At 38.7% G+C, this 25,851-nt stretch overlaps 5 protein-coding genes across 6 annotated transcripts; 1 reads left to right on the top strand and 4 right to left on the bottom strand.

The window, feature by feature from the left end:
• Nucleotides 1–2,838: 2,838 nt before the first annotated feature.
• LOC110692266 (nifU-like protein 3, chloroplastic) lies at nt 2,839–5,308 on the bottom strand. Of its 2 annotated transcripts, XM_021869264.1 has the most exons (5): nt 4,905–5,308; nt 4,690–4,813; nt 3,778–4,076; nt 3,162–3,370; nt 2,839–3,128 (listed from the first exon to the last, which is right to left on the bottom strand). In XM_021869264.1, the coding sequence occupies exons 1-4, from the start codon at nt 5,010–5,012 to the stop codon at nt 3,179–3,181; spliced, it is 723 nt and encodes a 240-aa protein (XP_021724956.1). In that variant the 5' UTR covers nt 5,013–5,308; the 3' UTR covers nt 2,839–3,128; nt 3,162–3,178. The 2 variants fall into 2 exon arrangements, with proteins under 2 accessions (XP_021724956.1, XP_021724955.1); XM_021869263.1 differs by having other exon boundaries at nt 2,839–3,370; nt 4,905–5,307.
• A 1,549-nt stretch (nt 5,309–6,857) lies between these two features.
• LOC110692371 (serine/threonine-protein phosphatase 7 long form homolog) lies at nt 6,858–8,256 on the bottom strand. The gene is made up of 3 exons (XM_021869375.1): nt 7,852–8,256; nt 7,323–7,757; nt 6,858–7,242 (listed from the first exon to the last, which is right to left on the bottom strand). The coding sequence occupies exons 2-3, from the start codon at nt 7,755–7,757 to the stop codon at nt 6,973–6,975; spliced, it is 705 nt and encodes a 234-aa protein (XP_021725067.1). The 5' UTR covers nt 7,852–8,256; the 3' UTR covers nt 6,858–6,972.
• Nucleotides 7,880–11,941, bottom strand: LOC110692349. The gene is made up of 6 exons (XM_021869357.1): nt 11,425–11,941; nt 9,428–11,262; nt 8,612–8,887; nt 8,243–8,377; nt 8,032–8,157; nt 7,880–7,939 (listed from the first exon to the last, which is right to left on the bottom strand). The coding sequence occupies exons 1-6, from the start codon at nt 11,939–11,941 to the stop codon at nt 7,880–7,882; spliced, it is 2,949 nt and encodes a 982-aa protein (XP_021725049.1).
• Nucleotides 11,942–13,186: 1,245 nt separating this feature from the next.
• On the bottom strand, nt 13,187–16,331 carry LOC110692265 (pentatricopeptide repeat-containing protein At2g18940, chloroplastic-like). Its single transcript, XM_021869262.1, has one exon. It carries the CDS (start codon nt 15,922–15,924, stop codon nt 13,375–13,377), a length of 2,550 nt encoding a protein of 849 aa, XP_021724954.1. The 5' UTR covers nt 15,925–16,331; the 3' UTR covers nt 13,187–13,374.
• Nucleotides 16,332–17,804: 1,473 nt separating this feature from the next.
• LOC110692264 (adagio protein 1-like) lies at nt 17,805–24,133 on the top strand. Its single transcript, XM_021869261.1, has 2 exons — nt 17,805–18,409; nt 21,841–24,133. Exons 1-2 carry the CDS (start codon nt 18,177–18,179, stop codon nt 23,462–23,464), a joined length of 1,857 nt encoding a protein of 618 aa, XP_021724953.1. The 5' UTR covers nt 17,805–18,176; the 3' UTR covers nt 23,465–24,133.
• Nucleotides 24,134–25,851: the final 1,718 nt, after the last annotated feature.

Raw genomic sequence — 25,851 nt, 5'->3', positions numbered from 1 at the left:
CAGGCACCGTCCCACCATCTCCAGAACCAATAACCAAGGTCCTCCAAAATGGGTGAATTTGCCTTATGTACAATCCTGTCCCAGCAGCTAGCGAATCATGTATCTGGCATGCACAGGGCAACCCGTGGGTCACACGCATTGCACATCCACATCGTTCGTGCACTTGATAACTCAGCTCCCTCATCCTCCTTGTCTCCTCATCGAGAACCTTCAAACAATGCTGAGACACCTTCCCGTTTATACGTGACAGTGGAAACTGTCGGTACTTTTGACCTATCTTCGACCTAGAAGCCTCCAAACCATTACGAATTGCGATGATTTGATTACCAATGTGGCTATGAACTCGAGCCCATACGGTATCTAAAGAACCTGCACATTACAAAGAAAAACCGTTATGATTTGTAACTCAAATTCCTAAAATAAAGTACATACATGAAGTTCAATAATCTTACACCAAACCTGTCGAGGAATCAAACCACATCTTCACGGACGAATGTTGGCTCTCAACTCTGCAAGTGCTGGTGTTGCCATAATGTAGAACTTGGTTTGTCCAAAATGTCACGAACTTCGTTTTATGACAAAGCCATGTGTTCTCTACATATTGTATCACTGCTGGAAAACTTGCCCACTTATCTTTCATGTTTTCTACAGCGGCCTCATAATCTTCCTCGGTTGCAGCGTCCATGATACGTGTCCATTTTCCGTTTTTGAAAGACGCATCGATTTTCTTGCTTTTGAACATAGCAGTGACCCGAGCCTCCACATCTTTGTTAATGTGCCATCGACAAAGTAAGTGCGAGGTTCCTGGAAACACTTCCCTCAATGCAGCACATAGCCCAAGCTCACGGTATGTCAAGAAAACCGACGGCTCCTTATTATACCCAATCACGTCTCTCAACCTCTGCAAAACCCATAGATAGCTTGTCGTGCACTCGTTGCGCATGAACACGTAATCGACGAGAAAATTCTGATTTGTCGGTGTCACGCTAACTATCTCAAAGAACGGCATCCCGTATCGGTTAGTCTTGTAAGTGGAATCCATACCGATCACATAGGGGTACGTCCGTAGGATGTCTACCATGACTGGATGCGCCATAAAGGCGTGCTGTAAAACGCCTTCATCATCGGACATGACCCAGTAAACATACTGACTCTGTCTCGCCAAATGTAGAAATTGCTGAACAACTCCTCTCCCATCAAACATCTCCTCTCTGAAGTCATTCCGGCAGTTGTAGATGTGTCTGATGTTTGGATGATCATCAGGAAATTGCTCCGCAATAGTCGTCATGATGTTACGCGGTGCAACCTTAGACTTCGTCATGTCACGCACAACCTGCTTCGCATTCGGGCTCAACCCACTAATTTTACGATGGCCCTCTGGATACGCAATCATTGGATGGTTGTGGGTCCCAGTTACATCATCTTTCGCCCGGATAAACCAAGTATTGGTGACGAACTCGTAACATATCTTGATGTAGAAAGGACAACCAATGCCCTTGGTTTTGGTGTCCTTCCGAATTGCGTTCTCAAGATCTCTCGGCTTACTCCTGCGTCCCCGGTCACATCTTAAATATCGAACTGGTCGACCATCCCTCTGTTTGTTGAAAGACGATTTCACCAAAATAAATCCCAGATTTATTGCAACAGCATCCGCCCATGTAACTGCATCGTCACACGTTAGAAAAACCGTGTCTGTCACAAAATGTGCACTGTAATTCACAACGTCACCGTCGTCTTCAACCTCCGAATCCTATCAAAATAACAATACAAACAAATAAAACACGCAAGGATTACTGTTTTAAATTTAACAATAATAATACAAATAATCATAATAATAATAAAAATAACAATAATAACAATAATAATATTAATAGTATTAATAGTAATAATAATAATAATAATAATAATAATAATTACAATAATAATAATAATAATAATAATAATAATAATAACAATAACAATAATAATACTAATGATAATAATAATAACAATAATAATACTAATGATAATAACAATAACAATAATAATACTAATAATAATAACAACAATAACTACGTAACATTAACAAATAATAACTAATATAATAATAATAACAACAATAGTAATAATAATAGTAGTAATAATATTAATAATAATCATAATCATAACAGAAATTTACAAAATTAACAAAACTAATATTAATAACCATAATAATAATAATAATAATAATATTAATAATAATAATAATAACAATAACAATTACGTAAAAAAAACAAAAAAAAAGGACATCCGCTTGTTTTTTCCGGAAATATGGGGGAGATCCGCCCAAAATTTCCGGATGTCCCTAATTACATCCGGAAATTTCATCCGGATGTGTACATCCGCCTGAAATTTCCAGATGTTATTGGGGACATCCGGAAATTTTGGGCGGATCTCCCCCAGATTTCCGGAAAAATCAAGCGGATGTCCTATTTACAAAAAAAAAAAAATTCCGAAATACTTACAGATTCTTCCGTCGAACCTCCGGCGTGTGAACGTTGTCGTCGTCCATCGTAAAACATCACTCCGTACACTTTCCTTTTCTGGCACAGGATTTTTAAATTCCTCGGGATTACCGTACAATGGTGGAACCAGGATTTTTTAATGCTCGGGATTTTTTTAACACAAGTGGTGGGTCGGTAATGTTTTTAATGTTGTCGGTAACTAAATTTACCCATGGTGGACCCTTAAATAGATAAAATACCCACAAGGGCAAAAATGTCATTTCAATTAAAAATGTGAACGTCACCCAGTAATTTGCGAACGACGAATAGCAGTTCAGTTACCAAAAGGGCAAAAATAAAATATGGGAGGTGGAAATGAAAGAAACAAATTCAAGTGAAGGCCTTGAAGCCAATATATTGTAGATAACAAGGTCAGAAAACTTTGTTTCAATATAAATACAAGTAACCACTAAGAATTTTGTGGAACTATACACTAAAATTTAACACTTTCAAGAGAAATGTATATCCACAGCCTTGAACAATATGTAGGGTCTGATAATCTACCAAGTATTGAGGATTTGAGGGAGCAATGATCATCTTAAAAACGTGAACATTCCGAGGCAATCTTCTGAAATAAATTCTAGCAGAGGAAAAAATTAAACTTGGAAGTTCAGCTTCTCTGTCTCCAACAAAATTCTGTTTTGTGGTTGGGATTTTTAGTCAATCAGCTGGACAGCAGCAATGGAAGGGATTTTCTCTCTTAGTTTCTGTGTAATGGCAACGCGTACTGTCATCACCCCAGCTGCAGGTCCACTGAGCCGCACTCTGACAACATAATCTTCAATTTTGTCGAGTTCAAGAACCCCACCTCCGGTGCCCGCCAAGTATGGCCTAATCTCGGCTAGAAGCTGAAGAAACAGAAGTTGTATACTTCATTAGCAGAGCTTTACAGTTACATAATATGTGACTGCTCAAATGTTCTACAGAAATAACCTCATCAGCAAAATTTTGATTTCATATATACGAGATTGCCTTTAACACGAGTATTATTTTTTCATAAATCCCCTAATAATTCTATCTCTTATTGCAAGTTTATAACCAATTAACCAGTAAACCTCTCTAAAAAAATGTTCACAGAGATCATTTGAGGCCCGAAAATGCAAGGGATATGGTATGAAAACAAAGCTAGTTCATGCCAATAATTAAAGCTAATTGACAAATGTACTAGGTGTCTCAACACTTTTAAGTAATTAGATTGGAGAGGATGGCAAGGCCTAGTTTCTTGGAAGATAAACTGCATTGGTCAGGTGCTCACCTTTTCGACATTTTCCTCATTGAGTTCCAGGCCAGTCTCGGTGTCTAGGATCTGCTCTACCTCCAAAATTTCAGGGATCTTATCCAAAAGACGAGTTTCAATCCCCATCTTCAAAGTCATAGCTGAACTTGGGCATGACCCACATGCTCCTTCCAGCTTCAGCACTACTACCAAACCATCGATTTCGTGTAATGAAACATTCCCTCCATCGGCCATAAGGCCAGGGCGTACCTCATCCAGCACCTTCTCCACATTCTCTTCGGTTAATGGGAGCACACAAGTTGGTGAAACCACATTTCCTTCAGCAAAGCAAACATAGATAAAATGCACCATAAGTTGTACAATTATGCCTCGGAGATAAAGTGCATATAATACTATATCAAGCTCTTCTATAATAGAACCATAAATACTATATTGATTCATTTGACTACGATCATATGAGTCATATCAGACATACAGAATTAGAAAAAAAAAAACGGACTTTTTACGGGCTCAATTACAGCACCCGTGCATTTCAATCATTCCAACTTCATTTACTTATTTATTTTTTTGTTACTCGTATATTACGAAATTGTCACTTGATTTACACCCTTGTTAATCGAGGTCCACATTTATTTATTTCGGGACTCGTGCAATCAATGTTGCACTCTCCAAGAACTGCCCCCTTTTCTTACTGTATCCATCAATAAATAATTGCCACTACGACTTGTGTAATTTGAACTAGCAATGCCACAGCAATTAGAAAAATCAAAATTAAAGCAACATTAACAATAATTTATTTATGACTATATTACCATCATCAGAATTCAGAACATAATTTCAATGCAAAATTTCCTATTCCTAATAAATTCCAAAATCAAAGACCAAAAAAGCTTAATTAATTAAATAAAAATGTGTACTCCTCTTACTTACCAGCTTGAATGTTCTTACGTACACAATTATCAAATTTAAAAAAATTGCTTGAAACAAATTGACCTCTAACATAACTGCTTTGTTTCCCAGAAAAAATGCTGCACTTTGAGTTAATTCTCTGCACCTGCAAATAAATAAAGTAATTAAAATTAAGAAATAAAATGGATATATATAAATTCTGAATAACCCAGAAAAATGAATGATAAAGTTTGAACCTTGAGGTGAGAGAAAGCAGAAATTGGGAAATTTTGATGATAATAAGAAGATGAATGAATTAGTAATCTTTCTGGGTTTGGCTTATGAGCCACTGATAATACTCCCATATTTTCTGTTTCATTCTATTCAATAGAATCTGATGACTCCCATTGGTTAAATGTTGATTTTAAGATAAAAAATATTAACGTAATTATGTAATGAAATGAAGTGGAGAAAAAAAATAAAAATGAAAGTTGATACTTTAGATAATTACAATATTTAATTTTGATGCCAAATTGATGTTTAGAAACAAAAAATTCTTATGAAGTTATGATAGGATATTAGGAATTTAGGATTCAAGAGGTTTATGGTTGAAGAAGGGTGGAGAGATTGCCACGTCACAAACCCATAGATAATTCAATTTTTCTAAAGGTGTAAAATGAATAAGTATCATTTTTTTTTTTCATTTTTAAATTTTATGTAAATACATAAGTTTTATGTAAAATGAAAAGTACCATTTATCAATTCAATTTTTCTAAAGGTGTAAAATGAACAGCTTTATATGTAAAATTTAGAAAACCCTTATTTGATTCAATTATATGTATTTGTTGATTTAAATTTCATTTGTAGATGTCGTATGACTTTTGATTAATGAATTGATTTGTTTCATTAAAAAAAAAAAAAAAATTTCATGCACCTAGAGGGCTAGAGGTATCAAGTTTGTGGCACAACAGTTTGTGCTGCGTTCAAGTCATGCACACACACACGCCGGTCTAGTATATATTGTACGCTTTGCCTGTGGCTCAAATGAGAAATATTACAGATAAATGGACTAACAGATAACACTTTTCCTGATCTTATAAATAGTTTGGTTCCACCTTGCTTCTGTTTGGGGTTTTTCCCAAATTGAGCTTTATTGGTAAATTATTTACCAAATTGGTCTCGTGGGAAAAGTATTTCCCAAACTAAGCTTCTGGGGTGAAACGCTGTCTCGGACAGCGTTTTACACCCAGTTTTTTTAAAAAAAAATTCAAGAAGTAAAACGCTGTCCGAGACAGCGTTTTACCTTGTTGACCTGTTGGTATGTATTTTGGCAAAATATACTAGTATATTTTGCCAAATTATACTGGAATATGTATATGGGCTTTAAAACGCTGCCTGAGGCAGCGTTTTATGTTGAAGCATAAAACGCAGCCTGAGGCAGCATTTTATTTGAAGCATAAAACGCTGCCTGAGGCTGCGTTTTATGTTAAAGCATAAAACGCTGCCTCAGGCAGCGTTTTTCTGCTAGACTGCATAACCAGCAGCATCTGCTACACTACATCAGCAGCAGTTTTTGCAATCTGTTGCTGCCCCTACACATAACCCTCACCCAGCAGCATCAGCTCAGCCCCACCATGAACCACCACCCCCACCACCATCCACCACCATCAACCACCTCCCCCACCACCACCGGCCGCCACTCTCGACCACCCCTATGCAATGCAAAACACCCTAAACAACGCAAGGACATTCCCACCACCCCCATCATTAACCACCACCCCCACCACCATCAACCACCTCCCCCACCACCACCGCCCGCCACTCTCAACCACCCATAAACTACCATAAAACACCCTAAACAACGCAAGAGCATTTTCCACTACCATCGACCACCATCGACAACCATCAAACACTGGAAACAACCCCAACAGCATGATTACCATCGTGAAACAGCACTTTAAGTGCAGGAGACCAATTATATGCTGCTTGATACATATAACGGATATAAAAGATATAGTTTCACTAACAAAAGTCAAATTCGGACAAATAAGGGAAATAAACTTCAAATTGTACAGAGAGACATTTAGAAAACATTTCTTGTATTAATAATGTAAGCGTTATATACAACATTGTTAAATATCTGAGTACCACAAAAGGATCAACTAACTAATACTATCCGGACTCATGTATTGGAGTTAACTGATCTCCATCCCGTGTGTCCTCCGTCCGTCTACGAACACACCTCGGACGCCTCGTGTAATGCTGAATGGTGGTGAATGGGTCTCGGGACGATGGAGGAGTCAGCTGGCGAGACGATGAGTCACCCTAGCTGTGGCCGGGAGCGGTGTTATGGATGAAGTAATCCTCTGCCTGTGTAGAGCCCGAAGTATGACCTCCACCACTACTCTGTCCGAAGTCGAACTGTGAATGGAAGGAGTTGGAGTCATGATCGTCCCTGGGGTGGACGAGATGGCCATGGCCATATCTCTGCAAGCTATGTATGCCCATATCTCGCACCCGCTCAACCTGGGCTCTGGTGGGTACGGCTGCTAAGGCATCTGAAAGTGCATCAACCATCGCACCCATATCCCCCGCCTGCAGTAATCATCCATGAATTAGTAATATGATATAGAATTTCAAATAATTTTGGAAAACAAGAAACTGAAAAAACTCACAAGTCCGCTGATAACATCATAAGCTGGATGGTAGTGCGTGGACGGTGGGGTGTAGGTAGGGTTGATGAAAAGGCGTGTAATCTGCCTGTACCATACCATGTAAGGATCACGCGGATCCATAACACCCTGAAACAGGTGACCGTCAACGATGGACTCCAACCGCTGGTCCCAAAGCTCAATGAATTGATGATGCTCCAGTGCCCAGTTTGTCTCCAACTTTCCACGACGGTCAATGCCGTGGAGGCGAATACTAGTGTCACAGGGCATGGGGATAGGCTGCTGAAGTCCGAACTGTCGCAACACTCGGTCCGGTAGGTGGCTCTCCACGACCTCAAAACAGATCATGGGGGTCCTGGCAAGCCACTCAGCACGATGCTCGAGCAAGTGTTCCGGCATGGCCTCTACCAACACAGCAGAATAGGGATCCCATGTCATCTGCAACAAGGATATATCGTGAAAAGGTTAGGGCAATGCCAATAAACAGTATAAAGAGTAAACAAACGATTACAAATGTAGTGCAAGATTCCACCTGTTCATCCGAGAGTCGATCGAGGGCGTCACGGTAGTAGAGAAGACCTCTCGCTGTATGCGCATGTGTTAGTCTGGGAACCACCCACCTGTGGCAACAAATTATTTAAGAAGTTGTACTAGCTAATTATAACAAAATTTGAGTACACAAGTATAATGTTACGAACCTACAACCGTATGCCTGATCGGGTTCAGGGAGCGGGGGAGCATCGTATGCTGCGTACTGATCGTCCTGGTCCAGCTGCCCTGGACGGTGTACAACAGGCCTACCTGGTCTCCCTACATGGATGTGCTCCCAAGCCCATAGCTGTTTTAAAAATCAAATAAAAGGTAAAGCATAAATAACGTCAAGTCATTATCAGACTAGGCTTAAGGATAATGATGAGGTTTACCTGTAGCACAACCAAAGGACCTCCAATTAGCTGTGCTCCACGCTGTGATGCTCTACACAGATGGCGATACAAGACCGCCAAACAAGCACTACCCCAACTGTATCCATGGATCTCATCCCAGTCGTGGTCTAACAGCTGCAGGTAAATAATCTGAAGATGGCTTCCGCTCTTGTTTCCAAAGAGCACGCCCGAGATGAGCAGGAACAATTAAGCTCGGGCGTATCTCTGCACTGTGGCGTCGTCAGCGTCCTGAGGTAAATGTCCAAAAGTGTCGCGTAGCCAACCGGTCCTCAGCACGCTGCCCCTGATCTCGTTTGGATCTGGCTGAACCCCTAAAACCCGACCTACTAAACCTGCGGGGTCAAGTACCACACCCCCTGTCACCGCATTCCCATGGATGGGAAGGCGTGTGAGTATCGCGACGTCCCGCAGCGTGACTGTCGCCTCCCCCACAGGAAGATGGAAGGAGTGTGTCTCTTGCCTCCATCTCTCAACTAATGTTGTGATAAGCCCTCGATCTATTTCTCTGTAGCCCACGCGATGAATACCACCAAAGCCAACCCAGTCGACGTACTGAAGAACGCGTGGATCGACTGCCCAGCCGGACCTCAAGTGCCTGCACCCCAACATTTCCGCTATGTCCACCTGGTAATTCATTTAAAAACTGTAAATAAGGGTCAAGTATACAAAAAAAAACAAGACAAATCTGTATATGAAATGGCACGTGAGAAATTATCGTCTGCTCCCATATGTCAACACTCCGATGTCTATCCTGCAGTGTAAGGACAGAAGGGTCAAGTGGTCCTGGTATCCGATCGTGTCCGACCATGATATCTGTTCATTCAAAACAATATGGCCAAACCAATTAAAAAACAGAATTACTAGTCAATGAAATTGACATGACTGTCACAGGTAAAAGACAAGTACGAAATATAAGTCACCAAATCTCAAATATAATCCAAGCGTTACAAATGTTACATAACGTCATTAATCAACTACTACATGAATCTACTGTTCTACTACTATAGCTAAACAATTACAAGCTTATGTTTCGGTTGATCTAGCTGGGCACGTTTTGCGATTGTGACCTTGTTGGTGACAGCGGCTGCATTTAGTCCTAGGTCGGTTAGTGTCATCCATTTCATTGCGTATGCGCTTTGACTTTGGCCGAACTTTTCCTCTTACCATGCTGGCGTCCGGGATGAGTCTAGGTCCTATGTACTGCGTCCAAGTGGTCTCACATGGAATAGGCCAGAACTGTGGTGCATACGTGTTCATATACGCATCCGATTGCAGGAAAGGGTCCACCCACGGCCTCTCGGACAGTGAATAAGTCGCACACACTGCTAGAACATGAGAGCATGGAAGGTGGAATATCAGGGGTTTGTTGCATGTACAGGTTCTCAACTGGAAGTTAACAGTGTGTCTATGGCCTCCCTTTCTACCAACTCGCTCCCCCCTATGTGTCGTCACTTGGTAAATGTGCAGCCGACGGTTATAGGCATCCACCTTGTGGTATCTTGCTTTTGCTGTGTTCTTCTCCAAAATAGCAGTGACTTTTGGGGGATATGCAAGTCCCTGTTCGGCCCTGGTCTCAGCAGATTCTCTTCTTAAGGTGAAGTACCTGTTAACTCTGTGGAAAGTTAACTCAACAAGGGACATAACTGGAATGAACCGAGCACCTTTCAAAACATTGTTAAATGTCTCAGAGAAGTTTGTTGTACATATCCCATGTCTGCGACCACCGTCGTGAAACAAAGACCACGTAGGAAACGACACTTGGGCAATATACTGTAAAGATTTCGTACATGCCTGACCAATCGAAAACAAGTCAGCTTGCAGTTTTCTTTCTTGTCTTTGGTACGCAGCAGCCTTGAACGTATCTCTCGTGATGGTGCTTCGCACGTGAGATTTCAAGTTTGAAGCCAAGTGACGAACACAAAACCTGTGGTAGGCTCGGGGTTGAGTGAATCCAATGTTAGGATCATTCATTGCTGCAATAATCCCTGCATGTCGATCAGATATAACACACAAGCCATCTCGTTGCGTAACTCTATCCCGAAGACAGCTCATAAACCAAGACCAGCTGGAAATGTTTTCCCCCTCAACCAACGCAAATGCTAGTGGAAATACTTGGAAGTTTCCATCCACACCTGTAGCAACCAAAAGTGTTCCGTTATACTTCCCGTACAAGTGCGTCCCATCGATACAGATGACAGGCATACAATGTTTGAAACCATCGATACAAGGACCAAATGCCCAAAACACTTGTTCAAATACTTCCATGTTGCTGGTATACCTACCCTCCACTAGAGCTTTGTGTTTCCATATGACTACGGTTCCCTGGTTTGACTGTTGCAGTGCTTGCATGAACTGAGGAAGTCTGCTGTAAGAACTCTCCCAATCACCAAAAATTTGAGTGATGGCTTTGTCCTTGGCATACCATGCTCTTTTATACGGAACTTCAAAATGGAATTGCTTGGAGATGAGTTCCTGAATGAATTCAACTTTTAGAGTCGGGACTTTCTGCACAAAGGACTTCACAAACTCAGATATTATGGACGAATCCAAGTGTGGGTGATCATTAGATAGTAATTCGGTAACACAGTTCTCCCGATGCGGGCCTTTGTATGTGACTATGGTGAAGCCACGCGAGTGCTCACTTGTCCTGGTACCCCTTAGAGACCATCCACATTTCTTCTTGCAACGCAGATGAAGGACACTCTCATTTGAGGTCACTGTGGTGTAGAATTGATTTCTCTGTATAGAATACATCTTCACCATTTCTTGAAGCGTTTTCTTACTGTCAAAGTACATCCCCTTCTCGAATTCTCCCCCTGGAACAAATGATGTATGACTCCCTGAATTGGCCCAATACTCATCAACTTCATAATTCTCATTTATCTGACTAAACCAGGGTACTGCAGTTCTAACCAAGGGCTCATCAATTTCCATCTGCCCATCTTCAAGATCCATGTCATCAAGCCTATCATACTCCTCCCCATTATCATCCTCATCATCTGTATCCGCATACACATCGTACACCGACAATTCGTTATTTACAATATTATCAAAATGACTTGGGTCTTCCTAAGACGGTGATTCTTGAACCTCATCTCGCATCGGTGACGGAGCCACGGTGTTTGATGTTGAAGGACCGGATTGGCCGAACATTGTCACACAGCCCCCCGCATGTGCAGGTGATGCTATATGAGGACTAAACGGCATCTGAAATTGATCATCATGCAGCAAGCGACTGAAAGTTCCCATCCCATATTCATTCGATGGAATGTGGTTTGAAGGGCCTTGGAAGGACGCGGTGTTGTAATCGGAGACATATGTAGGATGTTGTTCTGCCCAAGTACTTTGTTGGGTACATATAGGCACTGTTTCTACATATATCTCATTGGGAACACCCTTCATTGTAACAATGCTTCTTAAAGCTTTTAAATGTTTGTTTGTGGAGACAGGTAACACTTGAACCCCATGCCCAGTCTCACACCTCATTTTAAGGTTCAGTTCAGCATTCATTGGGTTTGAGCCGATACTACTGTGAACCTCATTCATCAAATCATTCACAGTCATGCTCGGTTCAAGTGTTATAAGTTCCATATTCCCTCCACTGTACTCAACATTTGATCCATCGCACATAATTTCACCTCCCCACCGGCATAACAACACTACATTTTGTGAAGTCATATTCTACATACCAACCAAAACACATTTAAGGATAATCGAATTCTAAAACAACGTCAAAAAACCCTAATTTAACAATACATAACATACATAGCTTCGATAATGGAAAGTTATATCAAATTTCGAGAACCTACATGTGTAGCTAATATGACAACAATGAAACAAGTCCATTCTCATTATCAACATTTTCATCACCAATTTCATAAACTCTTAGTACCGCATACAACTATCAACATACTAATACCGCATTACCATCAACAATTTTATCATTTTTTTCACAATAATAGACCACATTACCATCAACAATTTCATCAAGAATTTCATCAAAAACCAACCACATTATCATTGACAATTTCATCAACAATTTCGTCGACAATTTAATCAACAATTTCGTCTATATTTTTCCTCAACAATGTACCACATTATCATCAATAATTATCAACAATTTATCACATTTCATTACTAATTAGCAACAAATTAATACAATTTACATCACAATTTGCTACAACATACAACAACTATCTACTACCAACTATTCAATGTAAAATTCAACAATGTACTACGAATTTAGGGTTTACCCGGATTTAAAGAGTAAGTGAGACAATGCCGGCAACAACTTCCGTTCACTTTGGCGGCGGCAGGGGCGGCGGCACGGCAGGGGAGGCGTTGGCAACGGCTGTGGTTCTTTGTTGCTGACAATGAGAGTTAGTGAGAGAGAGAGTGTAAATTGCGTGAAAGAGAGGAAAGAGATTGAGAAAAAAGGCCTGGAATTCGTTATAATTCCCGCAAGAAACGCTGCCTGAGGCAACGTTTAATGTACAGATAAAAACGCTGCCTCAGGCTGCGTTTTATGCTTGTACATTAAACGCTGCCTCAGGCAGCGTTTCATTTAAAGATATAAATATAAACGCTGCCTTAGGCAGCGTTTATTTGTATAAAACAGGTATGAAATACGAAGTTTATGAAAAAAGTCAAACTACCATAAAACGCTGCCTGAGGCAGCGTTTTATGTCTTGAATTTTTTTTTAAAAAACTGAGTGTAAAACGCTGTCCGAGACAGCGTTTCACCTCAGAAGCTTAGTTTGGGAAATACTTTTGCCACGAGACCAATTTCGTAAATAATTTCCGTATAAAGCTTAATTTGGGAAAAAATCCCTTCTGTTTATCATCATAAACAAAAGGTCTATATTTGAGGAATGGAACTTGATACTGTTGGTAACGATATTAAATGTGAATGTACAAAGTAATTGAGCTTAATTCCGAAGAAGAGAACCAACCAGTAACATTCAAGTATAATTTCTTATAAAAGAATTTTTCATCATGTTATTAAAAAATATCATGAATCTCACTTGAATTACAGTGGCTAAACAAAAAGATAGCAAAACTGAGAGACGGGACATCTGAAATTCCCTATTATACAAAATTACATCAGGAAGTTACAGTTCCTCGTCCTGCCTAATGCGAGATATGAGCCGATGCAAAGATTGATCATCAAAAGAGTTATCCTTCTCCTTGATTCTGGAAACAAAATCAAAAGCTTCTCTATATTTGTTTGCTTTACAATAACCATCTACAATAATCTTATAAGTCAGCTCATTAGGCCAACAATCATGCTGCATCATATAGCTTATAACTTCATCGATCTCTGAAAACATCCCTCGCCCTGCATAACCAGCCACGAAAGTGTTATAGGTGACTATGCATGGACGTATACCTCTTGTTGTCATTTCTGACATAATCTTTATTGCCTCCTGCATCAACCCTTGCCTGCAAAATGCTTTGATGACCGTGTTATAAGACACAAGATCAGGTTTTCCACCGCTTTTCAGCAGGTTTCGCAATACCTCTTCTGCCTTCCAACATTCCCCGGCTCTTGCATACATATCCATCAAGCTATTGTAAGTTATTAGATCAGGCTGCAATCCATTCTCTTGAATCAAGTGCATAATTTCTTGAGCACGGTCATACATTTTGTTCCTCGCATAAATCGAGAGCATTGAATTGAATACAACTAAATCGGGCTTATACCCACTTTTCTGCAACTCCTTGAATGCCCTTTCCATACCTGACAGTGCTCTACATTTGAAATTTGCAAGGACAAGGGTCCTTAGAAGCATCCAGCTGGGAAAAATTTGGCCTTGATATATCTCCGTTTCAATTCTTTGTATGCCCTTCATGTTCCCTCCCTTCGCATAACATTGAATCATTGAGGAGTAAGAGGTGTTATTAGGCTTAAATCCCTTGTTCTTCATATCAAGCATGATTGATTCTGCTGCTTGCCAATCTCCCTTTCTAGCCAACGCATTCAAAAAAGCATTGTATGTTGTGACACATGGGCTAAATCCTGCTTCCATCATCTCCTCAAATATCTTGGTAGCATTAATTCGTGAACCACACCGACCATATGCACTGATCAAAGTGTTGAACGTGTCTCTGTCAGGCTCAAAACCACTTCGCTTCATCTCCTGGAAAACCCGGTTCACAAACTTCTCCTTGCCAGTACTACCACACATTGCGAGCATCGTGTTCCATGTGATTCGATTAGGGGAGCACCCAGTTACCTTCATGTCAAACAATATCTCTATCATCTCTTCTGATCTTGACTTCTTTCCTAGCATCCCGAGGATAGAATTGTAGGTACAAACATTAGGAACACAACCAGAAACCTTCATATAATTGAACAAAGCCAAAGCCTCATCAACCTTTCCAGCTTTCCCATATGCATCAACCACAGTGGTATAAGTAATTGCATTCGGCATTATCCCTTTACGAGTCATTGTATCTATCACAGCAGCTCCTTCTTCAAGAAACCCCGCCCTCACATAAGTAGCAACAAGCTCATTATAAGTTACAGAGTCAGGAGGACAGCCACTCTCCTCCATTTCTTTCAAGATATTCAAAGCCTCAGAGTAAACTCCGGCTTTCCCAAACACTTGAAGCAGAGAGTTATAAGTAACAGTTCCTGGTTTATAACCCTGTGATTTCAATTGAGCAAAGAAATTCCTTGCTTCATCTAACAACCCCTCCCTACCACAAGCAGAAATCACAGTACTACAAGTGAACTCGTCGAATTTAAGCCCTTTACTCTTAATCTCTCCTAAAAGACACAAAATCTTATCCCAAGACCTACCCATCTTTCCATAAACATCTAGCATTACATTATAAGTCACCAAAGTTGGAACTAGACCCTTCTCCTTCATGTTCTCGAAAATCGAAACCGCCTTCTTATACTTGCCCGTTCGAGCATAAGCATGAAGAATCGAGGTATAAGCTCGAACATCTAATGTATATTCTTCAAGAGGAATAACATCAAACAGTTTAACTGCAACAGTATGCTGTGATTCTCTACCTAAAATCCTAGCCATTAATTCAACAACCTGATAATTCATCTTCTTATCTTGTAACCTAACATTCATCAAACCCCATTCAAACAACAAAACAGCCTTTTCCCAATTCCCCAAAACATCTAACCCCTTCAATAAACTGATTAAATCAGCTTCTAACAAATCAAATTTCACAGAATCAAAGAAATCAATCAAATTACACAAGGGTATTCCCAACATAGAATTCAATAACAACTTACCCTTATCAGACAAGAAATCGAGTGAAGCAACACTATTCCTGCCCACTTCATCCGCCACCATTCGAGTGGCGGAATTCGAGTCTATGCAATGAAAACCATTATGATTGAAGGAGTTTAGAGATGAAAGTGGCAAAGAAGGCAAAAGGGTAGTATTGGAATTGGTGAATTTAGAGAAATGGGTATTGGTTGGAGTAGAAGAAAGATGAAGAAGGTGTTGAAGAAGAGAATCAATGGCTAAAGAAGGAGGAGGGTTATGGGATTGAGGAGGAAGAGGTAAAGTAGCAGAGCTAAATTTCAAGGCTATGTTTGGTTGTTGTTGTTGATGATTTTGTGGGTGAATTGGTTTTGGTTTTGCTTGTTGAATTGGTAATGTTGGTTTGTTGGGGAAAATGGTGCCTTCCATTGGAGCTAAACATGTAAAGATTGAAGCTTTATTTTAATGGAAATGGAAGAGAATGAAGAAGATAAAAGGGGCTAAAGTTTTGTGGGAAATTGAGTGAATTGGATAATTAAATTAGCGGTTTGAAAAGGGATGAATGTGAGAAAGAAAGAAGATAACAGAAAGAGAGAAGAGGTCACCATTAAAAGAAGATTGGGAGTAGTTTTTCAGTGATTGTGCACTTGTGTGCATTTGCTTCACCATAAGATCTTTTGAGATAGATGACAAGAATTGAGAAACTATCTACTAGTATAAGTATTTATTTATTTATTTTATTTTATTTTATTTTACAATAACCATAAACAATTATAGTCGTTTTAGAAATTACCACTTACAATTTTTTTTACCACCATCTATTTCCCAAAACATATGAATTTTTCCTACTAAATTACGCAAATGACGTCATAATTTCTTCTCCTCCTTCGATACTCCGGTTCAATTGCAGTTTTTAACAACAAACATTAAAATCGGGTTAGGTAAAAGCGTTAGGTAGTAGATTCGACATAATTCAAGCTTACAGAATTATAACCAAGTCACTTAGCATGTATAAATTATAAAGCATAATTTACATTAATTAACTTTATATTGAACTACTATATATGCTCAATTTATAATTATATCTAGTAATTTTGAAAAAGATTGAATTTAAGGAAATGATATATGAACCCTAAATCTACACATCAATAATCCGTGTTAATTTCTTGGCAATAAAATCAATTTTGGCACTAATTGAAAAAATATGAATTGATGTAAATTAGCCTTAATTCCGTAAATTAATCACTAAATAACAAACTCCCAATTTCAATTTAAAATCTTAAATGATGAACACCATCTTATAATTGACCCCAATTTCATAAATTAGGTACTTTTTTTTTTTTTTTTGAAAATATAAATTAGGTACCTAATTATTTGTTTTGTTTGCATAATTTTGATTTGCAAGGAAGAAATCGAAGAATCGACAACTTTTTTAATACCTAATAATTCAATTATCACCAAAATCGAAACGTCTTGACTTAACATGATTAGGATAAACTTGAGGTGATCACGGGTCAGGCTTTGCCCACAAAATTTAGCCCATTTTGGGCCAAGGCTTTGAGCTAGGCCTAACTCTAAGACAAAAAAATCGTGTAGAAACTCGCTATTTTGAGCAAAAATAGCGGATTTTTTAGGTCAAAAATTAACTAACACTGAATTTTTAGGTTGTCCAAACCCAAAAAAGACAATTTAAAAATTAGGGTGGGCCTGAAATTCGTGTCCAAAAATTCTGCCCTAACCAGACAATGTTTCTGGCCGGGTCGGGGCTAGGTTAACTTTGATCAAGTTAAGGATGAACTAGTCAAAACCTCAGCTAAGTCTAAGAATAAAATTGTCTCAAAAGCTTACTATTTTCCAGCTACATTTTCCCAGCACAAACTATTCTTATTTCAAAACTAAAATGATAGACAACCAACCTAACCTGACCTATCCATACCTAATTTGACATAAACTGAACTTTTCTTACACAATAATCCCAAATGATACACCACCGAATTAACATGTCCTAAATTATCTTAAACCAAATCCAAAATGATACACCATAATATGTCCTAACTGAACTGAACTGAACTCGATTTAATATAAAAATTACATTGATCTATCTTAACCCGACTCTAGTTGCCCGGGGGGTAAGCAATTACTCTTGTATTGACCCATATAAACTCCCCCCCTTCCCCTCCCAAGACCCACCAAGAAGTTAGAAAGCCAAAAAAAATCAAGTCTTCGTAGTCTCTAGTACGATTACTTCGTACGAGTACAAGTTCCTACAAATCCCCAAGTAATAAATAAACCAGGTTCGCTTATCTAGCAAGCGTTAAAACTAAAAAGACGAACAAACGCAAAAACAAGACACAACATCATAAATATTACTCCTCAAATTAAAATCAACCAAAAATCCAATCTTTCATTGCTCAGATATTTTTGTGTCATCTCATCATTCTTTCTCTCTGTACCTCGTTTTTCTTTCTTCTATACTCACCGAACTTTTCACCCAAAGATCTCTATCTCTCTTTCTCTTTCCTATCCACTCATCTTTAATCTTCTTCAAACCCTAATCATCCCCACTTCCCTTTTTCCTCTGCATTTTCAAAATTCCCCCTTTTTTGATCTTTCTTTTCTGGGTTTTTGATGGGGTAACCTAGTTTTAATTTCAAAGGGTTTTTAAGAAGAGGGGATACAATATGATGGAGTGGGATAGTAGCTCCTCTGATGATAGCGGAGATGAATTTGAAGGATTTTTGCTTAATGATGGTGTTGGTTCTGTGCCTTTTCCTGTTCAAAATCTCCTTCAAACGACGCCGTGTGGTTTTGTTGTTACTGATGCTTTGGAAACTGACCATCCTATTATTTATGTTAATACTGTTTTTGAGATGGTTTCTGGATATCGAGCTGAAGAAGTTCTTGGTCGAAACTGGTAATTCTTCAATTTATTTTATGTATTTATTCTAAAATGGAGTTGATTTAGTGATTTAATTGGTATACTTGTGATTTTCTTGATGTGGGGTTTTATGGGTTTTTGCAATTAGTAGATGAAATGATTGTTTTTGGCAATTTATTGTCATTTTTTCAAGTGGGTTTTTGTAATTTGCTGGAATTTTGATGGTAATTCTTCTAATTCTTAAATTATGAAGAACATAATATGGAGTTAATTTGTTTATTTAATAAGTAATTGGTACTTTTATGAATTTTCTGATGTGGGGTTTTCTGGGATTTTGCAATTAGTGGCTAAAAATGTTGTTTTTGGTAATTTAATGTCTTTTAAAAATTTGGGTTCTTGTTGGGTCTTTGTAATTTTCTAGAATTGGTTAGGTTTGATGGAATAAGAATAATTATGAAAATTTTCCTTTTTGGTATTATGTCTCCAGTTAATTATCTCAGGTTTCATAGCTTTGTTACTTTTGAGGGATACATAAAAGGGGTAATACTTAGGACAAATTGTTGTTTGTGATGTTATAGGAAACTTTAGAATATTGTTTAATTAGGGTTTGATATAACTATAGTGTGTTATGTTTGAAATATGAATGGTTGGAACTTTGTTTCAATTGAACTTTCCATCAGCGGATCATGGGGGGGCTTTGGTTTGTCCGGTCCACTCTTTGGCATGGGGTTCGTACCAAAAAAAATAAACATAAAATAATATCGTAACTTGAGCTAGGCCAGCTCAAGCTGGTCTTCAATTGGGGCATTTTACTGCTCAATGACTTTAGACTAACTCTTTACTTAATCAGCTCTAAATCACTGTTTGTTGCTGTTAATTATGAAAGAGAACTGGCATGCTTTACCACGATTTTCATTGTTATTATTCGCTGTTCTTGAATGGAAACCATAGGCTTTGATGTCAGTAGCTCAGCTTTAAGAATCCTGCCCTGCTGCAGCTGCAGCTGCAGCTGCCTCTTAGTCTGAAACTTATGGGGCTTTACCAACTTTTTGTGTTTAGTATACTGCTGGCTAGCTTGCTCCCTCTCTGTTATTTCTTATTGAGATGCTAGGAGCTCTATTGGGAAATAGTTTAGGTGAATATAAACTGAAGCTTTTGGTGCTGGATATGACCTTAAGTGACAAGTGGGAACTGAAGTGACTGAAGTTTGGAATTGGACCTTTTGTCTGGAAAAGCTTAAACTTATTGGCCTAAGTATTGATTTATCAGCCTGTATGTTGATCACTCAAGGTCTATCTTCAGTGTAAGCTGAATCTAAATGCCGCAACTTGTGTTATGTTTTGGCCTCTGGCCCCCAACCACTTTAGTTCATGCATGCTATTGTGTGATGACTGCACTTAACATGCACCTGGTACTATATGACAATCTATGCATTTTGGTTGGTGTCTGTGCTTGCACCTTCAATTGCCTTAGACTTAACATGCTGGAATCAGCATGTGATTTGGTATATACTTGTGAAATGTGATAATGAAATTTGTCATCTTACTCTTACGTCACATCGATGTTTATTTCTCAAAGGGTATTCTTTCTTTCTTTCTTTTTACTTTTACCTTGGGTTGTAGCTTTCTTGTACCGGTGTGAATTTATTTAAGTAACCTTTTATAAGCAATTGCTTCTTTAGGAAAAGAGGTTAGGCATTCTTGCAATAAGTTTGTGACTTTGGGACACAGTCACTCCGCACCCAGTTAGAATTGGTGTTGTGTTGGTGCTTATTTTATGTATTTAGGCTCTGTGGATATAATGTGGTGAATGTATGAATTTTTGGATGGGGGTATGAAGCATGATAATTTCTGCACAGAATCAGTATCAAGCGTTAGAATGGCTTTTTGATTCTTTGCCATGAGTTGGATTGTTCCTTTATGTTGCATCAGTTCTAAAACATCATATTTGGTCATAGAATGAAATTCCTCATCTTTGTAGTAGCCTCATTATAGTAATTGAGTAATTGTTTGGTGTCTCTCTCTTGCAATTCGTTAAAACAACTGACGTCCAGTGATGTTTGATCTAGCATTAGGAGACCTATGACATGTTTTCTTTGAATATATAATCAATTTCTAGTAAGATAGCCCGTCCTACTACTTCTGAATTATCTCTATGCTGATAGACTGTATACAGTGACACGCACAAACATAATGGGTGCGTCCTTTGCCATTTGGATCATTACTATGTGAGCTTTGCTCTTTTATCAAATTATTAATTATCTGACTCTTACCATTTGAATTTTCTACCTCATATTCCCTCCACCAAACACCCACTTGGACACAAGTCTGCGGCACACACATACAGGTGGTTGTTATAGTGAGGCTATGTTGCAGGATGAATTCCATTTAGTCACCATGTCTTTCTCATGCTGTTTGTTTAATACCCTTTTTATTTTCCCTTCATGCTTTCATTCACCATACTGACCATGGTGCCTAGTGCTTTATGTTTCCATGGCAATGGTTATATTGAAAGAAATGCAAGTGAACACTCTCTGATAAGCAATAGTATGTAAAATCACAAGTAACTGAAGTAATCATTCAAATTTTGTTAAAAAAAATCTGATACCAAAAAGTACTTCACCACATTGTCATCCCACATGGGACCTCTGCAAAAGATATAGCCATACAGGATATTAAAATCTCCATCTTAATGTGTTTGTTTAATTTTTAAAACCCTGTATTGTCATTCTCATGTCAAATGAGACATTACCCACCTTATCATTTACAGTACAGTACAATTGCTAGTATGTTAGAACTCAGAAGTGTGTCAAATCAAACAATCATTATGGAGTAAATCATTATCTAGGAGCTGGAAGCATATAGGCAAATCCAACTTTATACAATATTTTAAAGTTTCGGGTGTCTCTAATGATTTTTCCCCTACAATAACCCCCAAATAAATTTCCATTTTTGCACCATCAGTTTAAGAAGTGTACTGTAGTCCCATTTATGTAATAGCTGTAAGCAGTTCCTTGTCTTTAAAGACAAATGTTTTGGTGTTGATTGGTGTTCGACCTGACTGTTGCTGCTTTTTTAGTACTCCCTCATCCCAATATGATTTTTACTTTTACCTTTTGGGCGACTGTTCATTCCCTTTATACAATTATGTTTTCATTTTTTCCTCTTCATCCATATATCTTTCTCTCCTTTTCTCTGCACTATCTCATTCTTGATTTTCTCTCTACCCACTTTCAACTCTTAAATTTGTATTAAACTACTGTTCTTAATCTGCATGTCAATCCCAACTGTGAAGCTCATGTTGTGGTGGGGGAGGTATTACTGTAAATAATAATATTTTGATTAATAGGCACTTGGAGTTTCAGTATTCTGGATGTCCTCTGTGATCATATTCTCTGCTTTTAAACTAATTTTATTGTGCTATTCTGTTTATCATAGATGAAATTGACTCTGTATGCTGCTCTGCAGTCGTTTTTTGCAATGCAGAGGTCCATTTGCTAAGAGAAGACATCCATTGGTGGACTCTGCTGTTGTTGCAGAAATAAGGAGGTGCCTTGAGGACGGGACTGAGTTCCAAGGTGAATTGTTAAATTTTAGGAAAGATGGCTCTCCTCTCATGAACAGACTGCGGCTGGTGCCTATATATGGAGATGATGAAACCATTACTCACTTTATTGGAATTCAGTTATTCTCAGAAGCTAATGTTGATCTCGGTCCACTTCCTAGCTTCACAGCAAAAGAATCCATGAGGTCATCTGATCTATATCGTTCCAGTCTTTCATCATTTCAACCTTTTCAATCTCGGGAGCGAAACATGTGTTTTGAGGTGTGTGGGTTGTTTCAACTGAGTGATGAAGTCCTTGCTTTGAAGATATTGTCACGGCTAACGCCAAGGGATATTGCTGCTGTGGGTTCTGTCTGCAGGCGGCTCTATGAGCTAACAAAAAATGAGGATCTTTGGAGAATGGTTTGTCAAAATGCTTGGGGTAGTGAAACAACCCGCGTTCTTGAGACTGTTCCTGGGGCAAAGCGACTTGGGTGGGGCCGGCTGGCTAGAGAACTGACTACCCTTGAAGCAGCTGCATGGAGGAAGGTGATTGTTGGCGGTGCAGTGGAGCCATCACGTTGCAACTTCAGTGCTTGTGCAGTTGGTAATCGGGTTGTCTTGTTTGGTGGAGAGGGGGTTAACATGCAGCCTATGAATGACACCTTTGTGTTGGATCTAAATTCTAATAACCCTGAGTGGCGGCATGTCAAAGTGAGCTCTCCACCTCCAGGTCGTTGGGGTCACACTCTATCTTGCGTGAATGATTCAAACCTGGTTGTTTTTGGTGGTTGTGGAACTCAAGGCCTGCTTAATGATGTTTTTGTCCTCGATTTGGATGCCAAGCAACCAACCTGGCGTGAAATTTCTGGATTGGCTCCTCCTCTTCCTAGATCATGGCACAGCTCTTGTACACTTGATGGGACCAAGTTAATTGTGTCGGGTGGATGTGCAGATTCAGGGGTACTGCTGAGCGACACTTTTCTTCTTGATCTCTCATTGGATAAGCCCGTGTGGCGAGAAATTCCAGCAGCTTGGTCTCCACCTTGTCGTCTTGGCCACTCATTGTCAGTTTATGGTGGGAAGAAAATCTTGATGTTTGGAGGTTTGGCTAAGAGTGGACCTCTTCGCTTCCGTTCAAACGATGTATACACAATGGACTTGAGTGAGGAAGAGCCATGCTGGAGATGTGTTACTGGAAGTGGGATGCCAGGTGCTGAAAACCCTGGAGGCATTGCTCCTGCTCCTCGGTTGGACCATGTAGCTGTGAGCCTTCCAGGTGGTAGGATCCTAGTGTTTGGTGGATCAGTGGCTGGTCTGCATTCTGCCTCACATCTGTATCTACTTGATCCTACTGAAGAGAAGCCAACGTGGAGGGTGCTAAATGTACCAGGTCGACCCCCGCGATTTGCTTGGGGACACAGCACTTGTGTTGTTGGGGGCACGAGAGCTATAGTTCTTGGTGGTCAGACAGGAGAAGATTGGATGTTAACTGAGCTTTATGAGTTATCCTTAGCAAGCAAAGTTGAACTTGAGGATCTGCTATAGCTAAAACATCAGCGTCATTTCTTCCTGGAAGTAATAAAAGATGAAGGATGTCGTTGATTATACGTATCTGTTCAACAGCCAAATTTGCTGTTGTCCAGACTGCAGATAGAATTTGTCATCGGCTGTCTCAGCCTCAGGTGGGTACTCTTGGGCGAGCTCTGGGTTTGCGTCTTTTGTCAGATTGACTTCATTCCAGCTTTTGATTTTTTGGGTTTGTATGAAGTTTCACTCTGAAAATATGTGAATCATTCTTCCACTTTTTACTGCAGATCTTTTAGGTGGGTTAGTTCCTATAGTGTAGGTTGTCACTTTGCTATTCTTCTTGTTCTAGATCCTGTGCTTTTTTTCCCCCTCCTGTTTGAGGTCTGTAGTAGTTGTCTAGGATAATGGGCAAAAATAAAGTTTTTTTTTAAAAAAAAAAAAAGGTAAGATGGAAAGCGGGTTTTTACTGCTTTAGTATGCATCTGTAGTGAGAAATACGCTTTTGCTCTCTAATTATCGTACAAAGATCAATCTCTCTTCAGGTTTATACATACTGCAACTGAGGAGGTTCTGATGAGAAGCTGAAGCTGAAGTCCGGTTTTATTACTGCAATAGATTGATTTTACTATATTTTTGTTCTATTTTACTGCTGAAAATCTATCTGAAGAGTTTTCTCTTTCATTCACATATTTCTAATTTACACATCTATTCATTTTGTGGCGTGAGTTGCTGCATTTTCTGCAGTCATCTCGCCTGCTGATATTTATTCATTTTTGTCATGCCTTAAGATTTTTATTATAGCCTGTTGTCATATTCTTTTCTTTCAGTCCAGTTAAGCATTAGAAATTTTCAGTTTGTCCAGGTGATACAATATCCAATATACTTTGTAGTTAAGATGTGAGAGTTAATGATATAATCACGCGTTCATTTCATGTACTTTCTCCGTTTTTTTAGTTGCATCACTTTTATAATTGCAGACTCCTAGACAATTTTTGGATATAAAGAGGGCCCATGTGATAGAACAGATATAAAGAGAATTTATTAACTAAAAGGGAAATTGATGCATCTAAATTGAAACTTCTATTTTAAAGAGTGATGCATCTAATAAAAAACGGAGGAAGTAATTAAAGCTCAATATATGTACTTTTAGTTGCTTTATAGATCTACCCAAAAACCCCAGAAAGGGTGTCTTTGGCAAATTCAATAAACAGATGGTGGTGATTGGTAAATTTAATTAGCATCTCTTATAAATTAATAATGGTACCTTGTGGTCCTTTTTGACAATTGCTCCATGTTCATGTCTGCTCATGGTACATTGATACCATACCCATTGCCAAGGTGGTAACAATTTGAAAAAGAGATGATAAAACAAGTTTAGTAGACTTGTTCTTTTCAACCTATTCTAAACAAAAGAAATTGACATATTCAAAAGCAAAACAAATACTTTATCCGTTCCAATAATATTGCAACAATTGGATTTTTGCACTATTCATCAATCTTGTTTGACCATATAATATGATTTATACGTTAAGCAAATTATAGTGATCTTGTTCGATTCACCTCATAAAATACTTTCGCAATATCAACTTTTTATAATTTTTACTCTTATATAATTATAGATATTTAACATATAAAATGTGCTTTAGAATGCGTAATTTCATCCTTGTTGCAATATTATTGAAACGGAAAAAGTACCATATAGAACTGGGTCAAATAAGACAAGTGCATTAAAAATAAGTCGAATGAATCAAACTCATAACATATAGAAATACATTTATTTTGAAACAAATTGGCCAAAAAAAAAAAAAAAAAAGAAGATGGCAACCTTTTTTATTTTTTTATTTTTTTTTATCCCAAGTTAGGAGAAAAACCTTGACTAAACCTTAACTTTTTAAAACAACATATATAATTCTCCTTCCTTTCTCTCCTCCTTCCTTTCTATAAAACCCTAGCCTCCATTATTGAATTTTGAAGGGGCTTTCATCGGTTTTAACCGGTGGAAAGCCCCAATCCTTGTTTCTTTAAAGTTTTTTTAGGTTTATAATAATGCTTCCTCCTTTTGGGAGGAACTTTTCTCTCTCGAAAGAAAAGGTTTCTGATTTCCTTCAAAAGACAAGATTTTTCGACCTGCTTTGAAAGACAAGGTTTATCTCCTCTTTTTAGGGGAGAAATTTTTTAGTTTTGAATCCATGATATTAGATCTAATGGATTGTCGTGAAATTATTTCGTTGGTGAAAAAGTTATCAAGTTTTAGAATACAGATAGATGAATCAGAAGAAAAACATCCTCACGGCTACAAAGGATCGTTAGATTGTCTCTCCAACAAGGCTGTATTTTCCAGCGATATAAGCGGGAGATGTTCCACAGTGCAAGATCTACTCGACGATCGTAGTTTTTAAGAAGGA

This window comes from Chenopodium quinoa, unplaced genomic scaffold (assembly GCF_001683475.1).
Source record: "Chenopodium quinoa cultivar QQ74 unplaced genomic scaffold, ASM168347v1, whole genome shotgun sequence".
Lineage (NCBI taxonomy): Eukaryota > Viridiplantae > Streptophyta > Magnoliopsida > Caryophyllales > Amaranthaceae > Chenopodium > Chenopodium quinoa.
Note: the sequence above shows the minus strand (reverse complement) of the source record. Positions and strands in the feature narration are given on the sequence as shown.